Source organism: Mandrillus leucophaeus, unplaced genomic scaffold, assembly GCF_000951045.1.
Source record: "Mandrillus leucophaeus isolate KB7577 unplaced genomic scaffold, Mleu.le_1.0 Scaffold9, whole genome shotgun sequence".
Lineage (NCBI taxonomy): Eukaryota > Metazoa > Chordata > Mammalia > Primates > Cercopithecidae > Mandrillus > Mandrillus leucophaeus.
This window is the reverse complement of record NW_012109807.1, coordinates 9546849-9554467: the sequence shown is the minus strand read 5'-3', so window position 1 is coordinate 9554467 and position 7619 is coordinate 9546849. Positions and strand designations below refer to the sequence as shown.

At 53.1% G+C, this 7619-nt stretch overlaps 1 protein-coding gene across 1 annotated transcript in view; it reads right to left on the bottom strand.

Moving 5' to 3' along the window:
• The window catches only part of SNRNP200 (small nuclear ribonucleoprotein 200kDa (U5)), a 31601-nt gene that overhangs the window by 5940 nt on the left and 18042 nt on the right, over positions 1–7619 (bottom strand). Inside the window, exons 25-35 of the mRNA XM_011969652.1 lie at positions 7040–7146; positions 6595–6713; positions 6166–6320; positions 5889–6078; positions 5517–5690; positions 4388–4548; positions 3565–3792; positions 3025–3216; positions 2747–2925; positions 2414–2565; positions 784–892 (exon numbers count right to left, since the gene is read on the bottom strand). Of these exons, the coding sequence (XP_011825042.1) occupies positions 784–892; positions 2414–2565; positions 2747–2925; positions 3025–3216; positions 3565–3792; positions 4388–4548; positions 5517–5690; positions 5889–6078; positions 6166–6320; positions 6595–6713; positions 7040–7146 (1766 nt within the window). The remainder of the gene's footprint in view (positions 1–783; positions 893–2413; positions 2566–2746; positions 2926–3024; positions 3217–3564; positions 3793–4387; positions 4549–5516; positions 5691–5888; positions 6079–6165; positions 6321–6594; positions 6714–7039; positions 7147–7619) is intronic.

The window sequence follows — 7619 nt, the reverse complement described above, 5'->3', positions numbered from 1 at the left end:
TTTGAGATGGAGTCTCGCTCTGTTGCTCAGACTGGAGTGCAGTGGCACGAGCTCGGCTCACTGCAACCTCCGCCTCCCGGGTTCAAGCGATTCTCCTGCTCAGTCTCCCAAGTAGCTGGGATTACAGGCGCGTGTCACCACACCTGGCCTTTTTTTTTTTTTTGAGATGGAATCTCACTCTGTTGCCCAGGCTAGAATGCAATGGCACGATCTTGGCTCACTGCAACCTCTGCCTCCCAGGTTCAACTGATTCTCCTGCCTCAGCCTCCTGAGTAGCTGGAAGCACAAGCACGTGCCACCACGCTCAGCTAATTTTTATACTTTTAGTAGAGACGGGGTTTCACCGTGTTGGCCAGGCTGGTCTGGAACTCCTGACCTCAAGTGATCCGCCTGCCTCAGCCTCCCAAAGTGCTGGGATTACAGGCATGAGCCACCGCGCTCAGCACTCTTCTAGCTTCTTGTCACCATATAGGTGTACGACCTTGACCAAGTCGCTTTTCCTAATCTACAAGATGTTTGAGGTTAATGCCATAATGTCAAACATTCCTCCTGGCGCTAACTTCCTACCTCTCCCAACTGCGGAATGTGGAAGCACAATGACTAAAAAATAAATGTGAGCCTAGGTATTGAGACACAAAACTCCTAAACACTTGGCTCTGGTGGCATCTCAGCTGTTAACTTCCCTAACACCTTTCCTTCATCCTAGCTTGCTTTCTGTGTGTCTGCAGATTCACACTCATTTTAGGAAGGTCTGGGCTAACACAGACCACCAGTTGTACTCACGCGTGGATCTTGCCATTGTAGTACTGGGTGTCCATGATGATTACCAGGTGGGCAGCCACGTTCATGCCCCAGCAGAGACTCCGAGAAGCCACCACCACCTGGATAGCCCCTAAGCAGCAGAGGGGAGAGAAGGCTGAGGACAGGGGTCTCTGGGTGAAGCAGGTTCACTACCTCATGGGCAGGCCGTGGCTTACCCTGTGCTACGTTTCAGAACTCACAGCAAGGCGGGCTAGGAACAAGGTCTAACATGAATGAGAGGTAACACATTGCTATAAGATAGCTCCACGCTGCTGGTGCCTTGCTCTGGGACTATCCAGGAGAAAACAAGTCATCATAAAACAGAACCCAAAGCCCAGGAACACCAAGGCGTAACTACTGCTGATGGACTGCTCCTCTGACCGGAAGTGCTAACACTCACGCAGCCACGGGCTGGCTCAGCCACGCCAGCAAACCGGAGGTCACTCTAAGCATGCCCCAAACAGGCAGATTCAAGGGCCAAAGAGTAACAGGAAGTGATTCTGGCAGGAGGATCTCCAATGAGGCTCCATTAAGCAGTGTTAAAAGGTAAATCTTTGCACAAAATGCCACAGGTCAACAAGGGACAGTGGCCAGCAAGAGTGTGCCCAAGGGAGAATCAGAGCTCTCCTGTGTGCTAATCTCTAAAGTCTAATGATCTTGGTGAGATGGTTTGGATCTGTGTCTCCACCAAATCTCATCGAACCGTAGTCCCCAGTGTTGGAGGAGGGACCTGGTGGGAGATAACTGGCCCACGGGGGCGGAGTTCTCATGAATGGTTTAGCACAACCCACCCTTGGTACTGTCTAGCGAGTGAGTTCTCACAAGATCTGGTTGTTCAAAAGTGTGTAGCACCTCCCCACCCACTCTCTCGGTCCTGGCTCCTGCCATGTAAGATGCCTGCTTCCCGTTGGCCTTCCCTGAGGCATTCCCAGAAGCAGATGTCACCGTGCTTCATGTACAGCCCGCAGAACTGTGGGTCAATTAAACCTCCTTTCTTTATAAATGACCCAGTCCCAAGTATTTCTTTATAGCAATGCAAGAATGAACTAATCCATGGAGAATCAGCAGTCTAGTGGCCAAAGGTCCTGGACTCTAGAAAACCAGGTTCTGAAATAGCACAGCCCGACGTGTCTGCCTGTTTTCTCACCTGTCTGAGATAGCACAGCCCGACGTGTCTGCCTGTTTTCTCACCTGTCTGAGATAGCACAACCCGACGTGTCTGCCTGTTTTCTCACCTGTCTGTAATAGCACAACCCGATGTGTCTGCCTGTTTTCTCACCTGTCTGAGATAGCACAACCCGACGTGTCTGCCTGTTTTCTCACCTGTCTGAGATAGCACAACCCGATGTGTCTGCCTGTTTTCTCACCTGTCTGAGATAGCACAACCCGACGTGTCTGCCTGTTTTCTCACCTGGCAAGTAGGGACAGTGTTTGTCTCACCTGCCTCACGAGGCTCTCGGGAGGATCAAATGAGTTAACAGCTAAGAGTCCTAAACAGTATTCTGAAAAGGTCTAGTATGCTGTAGAGAAATACTGCCACCCGCACCCCTCAGGTTTACCACCACCACTTGGTGATGCCCTTGCTGTGCTCCCCTTCCATGGCCTGACTCACCTGAGCTGAAGAGCTGCTCCACTAGGCGCCGCTCCATGGGGCTGAGCCCCTCATGCAGGTAGCCCACCCCATTCAGCAGCGTTTCCTTGAGCGTGCTGTCACTCAGCTTCTCCAGGTACGGAATCAGATCCTTCTCGGTGCAGTGCAAGAACCTGTGCGGCACAGGCAATGGCTCAGCTCAGAGTGGTCCGATTCCTGGCAGACATCCTGCCAGCTGTACAGAACCTGGCCCCGAGCCACATGGGCTAACCCCACCCTCATAAAGAGGGCACCCTTGGAGTGGGCCAGCCTCACTTAACCTTACCCCAACCCCCAGACACCAGCCCCGCCCACCTCTGCCGTTGGATGTCTGCCGCACACGTGGTGAGGATGTCAATGGCAGTGAGGCGGGTCTGCTTGCGAGACGGGACAAAGACAATGACAGGCTTCTTGGGCGAGTGCTTGGTGATAGCATGGTACACAGGCTTCGCCATGGACAGCAGGCGGGTTTGTGTATGGCTGATGTTGAAGCCCTGGCGACCGGGGAGAAGAAAACACACCAAGGTTATCAGACCTGGGCACTCAGGATCTACGTAAGACCCCCACAGACAGATGAGGACAGTGGGTCCTACCTGGATGTGCAGCTCCAAGGGGACGGGACGCACATTGGGGTGGAAGTTGAAGGTGGAGGTGGCGCTGCAGCCCAGCCAGTGGGCCACATCCTTGGCATTGGAGAGCGAAGAGCTGAGTGCCACAATGCGAATGGGCCGCTCAATCTGGGAGGAGATGTAGCGCATTCGGGAGCAGATCACTTCTAAGACGGGCTGGAAAAGGGAGGGAGGGTCACTGCAGGCCGAGGCTCCCATCCTCTGCCTGGAGGTCCCCTTTGTGAACAGTCCAGCAGCCTCAAAATGACCTCCTTCTTCCTTCTAACTAGGAGCTCTCATGTTTTTGGTTCTACCTCCTCCACAGCAGCCAACCTCCACTAAACAATACTGTTTTCCTAAAGCACTACCAAAAAAGCTGACACTGTCCCTTTGGCATAGGGCAGCAGGCAGAATCCTCCGGGGAGAAGCCCCGAGCCTCCGTCCTCAGACCCAAATGCAAGGCCCAATGCTAAGGTCACTCGGTCAGTCCCAGTCCCTCATCTGTGCTGCCAGGTCGCGCCATACCCCATTCTCGCCCCCGATAAGGTGGACCTCGTCCACCACGAAGAGGTTGATGTTCTGCACGTTCTTGCGCTGCTTCCACCGCCGGGAAAGTATGTCCCACTTCTCGGGGGTGCTGATGATAATGTTCCCTTTGCCCAGCAGCTTCAGGTCTGTGCTGGTCTCTCCCGTCAGGAGTACCACCTTCTTGTTGAGCCTGTCCTGGAACTTCTCATACCAGTCCATGTACACCTGGCAGGCAGAGGAGGGAGGCCGAACAACATGAGGTCATACCAGGCATCTTTCACTTACCTGAGGAAAACCTGAGATGCCAAACAGAGACCTGCTGACCTGCAGATCTCAAGCTACGTTCTAATCCCACAGCAGCCTTTATGTGATGGGGCAGCTTTTCTTTCTTTTTTTTTTTTTTTTTTGAGATGAAGTCTCACTCTCGTTGCCCAGGCTGGAGTGCAGTGGTGCAATCTTGGCTCACTGCAACCTCCGCCTCCCGGGTTCAAGCAATTCTCCTGCCTCAGCCTCCCGAGTAGCTGGGATTACAGGCGCGTGCCAGCACACCCAGCTAGTTTTTGTATTTTTAGTAGACACAGGGTTTCACCATGTTGGCCAGGCTGGTCTCGAACTCCTGATCTCAGGAGATCTGCCCGCCTCGGCCTCCCAAAGTGCTGGGATTACAGGCGTGAGCCACCGTGCCTCACTGGGGCGGCTTTTCTTTAATACACAAACTGAAGAAATGACCCTGCAAATTTCCGGCCTAAAAAAGCCTTCACATGGAATCACAGATGAAATGCTTCTGGGCAAATTCACGTGACACAGCGCCATGTCATACCTGCTCTGCCAGGGCCTCCATGGGGGTGATGTACACACAGCGCCCCTCCGAGCTCTGCAGCAGCATCCGCAGGATGGCAAACTCTGCACAAATGGTCTTCCCACTGCCCGTGGGGGCCCCCACAAACACGTTGTCGTCACTGTTGTACACAGTGTTAAACACTGGAAACCAACAGAAAGAAGCAGTGTGAGTACCAAGAGGGAAGAAGAGACGGACTGGGACGTGGACCACTTGTCAAAACAAAGGACAACATAAGAAATGAAGTCAGGCAGTTCTGGAGTGCAGACAGAGGAGCAGTGGCATCCGAGCCTCTAACTCCAGGCCGGCCCTGCTGTACCCCCTCACCTGCTACCACTTAACAGGTAAAGGGGAAGAGGCCAAGATCAAGAGCCCAGGTCCCCTGGAGATGTGTGGGATGACAACAAAAGCAAAGCAAAAGAAGCCACACATCCTTCTTTGCTTCTCAGGGACTAGGATGCAGGACAGAAAGGAACTGGATCCCTTTCTCTGCCCCTTCAACACTCTCCTACATTTCCTAGCAACAGCCTAAGGTAGAAAGTAAAAGCCTTAGCCCTGGCATCAACACTGAATTAAAATACAAGTTCTATTTACCAGTTGGTTCCACTGGAGCACCCCCTATGCCTCAGTTCCTCACCTATAAAATGGAACGCTAATGGCAGTATCTCCCACAGTGATTCCTTTTAGGCTTGGTGGGAGGAGTAAGAGACAAAACACTGGTGATGTACTCAGCCAAGGACTGAGACCACAGTGCCTGCTCTGTGAATGTCCCTGTTATTTATCATGATGTGGGGGAGGAGGCCTCAGTGCCACGCCATGGTTCTGATTCAATACTTGAGTGCCAGGGGCAGGCCTCTAAGCCCCCTGGGCCCGAGAAATAACCATGCCATGTAAGGCCTTGCTCTACTGCCCCTCCACAGTGACACATGCAGAGCAGCAAAGCAACCAAGGCTTCTGACAAAGGAAAAAGTCCCGGTGGGCCCCAGGGGTCACGGTGAGGAGCTCCCAGGCCTACCAAGTGCCTGAGCGCCCCCACTCCCCTGCCTGCCACAGAACACATCTGTCTCCTGGTGACTTCAAAAGCCTCCAGAGGAGGGATGGAAACACTTACCCTGGGTCTGGATGGGATTGAAGAAAGGAAATTTATCTTGGTAAAGACTCTCAAAGGCACTGTTTCTCAGAGCAGACACGGGCAAGGGCTGCAGGTCCAAAAGCTCGGTTGGAGGTGGGTACTTCTCCGGCAAGATCAGGTGCCGGAAGGAGACAGGCAGCTGGGTCTCACAAGCTACCAGAAAAGAAGCAGGAAGGAGATAAGCTCCCTTTACCTCACTGGCCTCTAGATCCCCTCCATGGACACTGGAAACCTAGGCAGCGTATGTATCACTCTGTCCCCAGCAAAGGCAAGCCCGGGACAAAGTGCAAGACATTCTTCTACTGTCCTTGGAGGGACTGTTCCTGGGGACTCGAGAGAGGAGACACTCACAGAGCCAGCGGTCAGACACCACTCGGATGAAGTACTGAGGGGGCAATGGCTCAAAGACCGGCACGAAGAACGTAATGAGGTGCTCATCCTGGGCGTACTTGGCCTTGAGGAGAAAATACTCATGGTGCAGAATCACCTCGCTGTCCACGTCCTCCACCAGAATCCAGAAAGCCTCGGATGAACCATGCACCTGCCAACAGAAGCAAGGGTGAAAGGAACGCGAGTCAACGTAGACAGCGCGCCACCAATCCAGCTCCTCTGCCCAGCAAAGCCTCACCTTCTCATCCCACTGGAAGTCCGGCGTGATGGTCAGCTCCACCTTCAGGGTGGAGCGTGTGATAGGCTGCAGGTGCACCGACAACTCCAACTTGGGAAACAGATGGACATATTTGTGGATGGTCTTCCCCATCTTTGGCATGCGGATAAGCTCCCCTACGAGGAAATGAGAGTACTAAGGCTACAGCCCAGCCTGCCCACTATCCTGTAAACTGGGCCTGAGGGCCACTGTGGGAAAGGAGTAGGGTCTTCCCTTTATGGCCAGTGGAGCCCAGGATTCCAAGTCCCCAGACCAAGGGCCAGCCCTTCAATGGGACCTGGGGAGGGAACACAGGATACTAATGCACAGGGCTAGGAACAGGAAGACTGCGTAGGCAGACTGGGAGAGACACCCAGGCAGTGAAGACAAGGGCAAGAGCATCTCACACACCGATCTCATTATGATTCAGATCGTACAGACGCTCAAAGGGGAAATTCTTCTTCTCAATCTTCTTCACTACTTCCTCAGGGAGTTTCCGGAACTGGCGCAGAGGACACATGGACTGCCACCTATCCAGGAAGGAGGCAAAGCTGTTGGTCCCTTCTGCAGGGATGTGACAAACCGTCCACATCATGGCTTCCAATAGTTCAGCAGTGACCACACAAGACACAGTGATTAAAGGCAGACACTGACGCTGTGCCAGCCCTGGCCTCCACCTTTCTCCTACCCGCCGGCCCTACCACAGAGGGCCTTCCCTCTTCTCAACATGCAACAAGGTTCAGATCAGACTTCAGACGTCGGGTCTGGAGATCAGACGCACCGAATTTTTCCCATCAGACCCTTGGGCTGGGGACCCCACTCATGGGGACCAGCATCCGGATCACTGGGTCCTTACATGCGTTTGTCGATCATCTTGCAGAGATTCAGCGTCTTGTCTGTAAGCTGTGCCCAACCTCGGTTCAGGACAATTTCAAATATCGCTCGCATCAACCGGCCAGCCGACTAGGCAAAGAAGCATCATTCCCACTGTTAAGTCTTGACTATCCCCAAGCCTGTAAGCCACTCTACACACGGTTTCATTACCTCCAGCTCTGACACAACCACCCACCCCAACTCAAAGGCAAAGTCCCCCGTCTTTACGCCTTTCTCCCTCCTATACAGTAGATGCCTGCCGAATGGGGAACAATTAGAAAAGTGCGGCTCAAGGTCACTGCACAACATTTTAACCTAACATTCACTGCATGATTTTAAAGCTTTTGACTCATTTAGCATTTAGAGCTCTAGGAAGAGTTGACGGTACCAGTGACCTGTTCTTAGAGGTAAAGATGAAGAGCAGCTAATAAAACCCTGTGCCATTTTTGGATTTATTTATGAGCTGTGGGTCGGGCGCGGTGGCTCAAGCCTGTAATCCCAGCACTTTGGGAGGCCGAGACGGGCGGATCACGAGGTCAGGAGATCGAGACCATCCTGGCTAA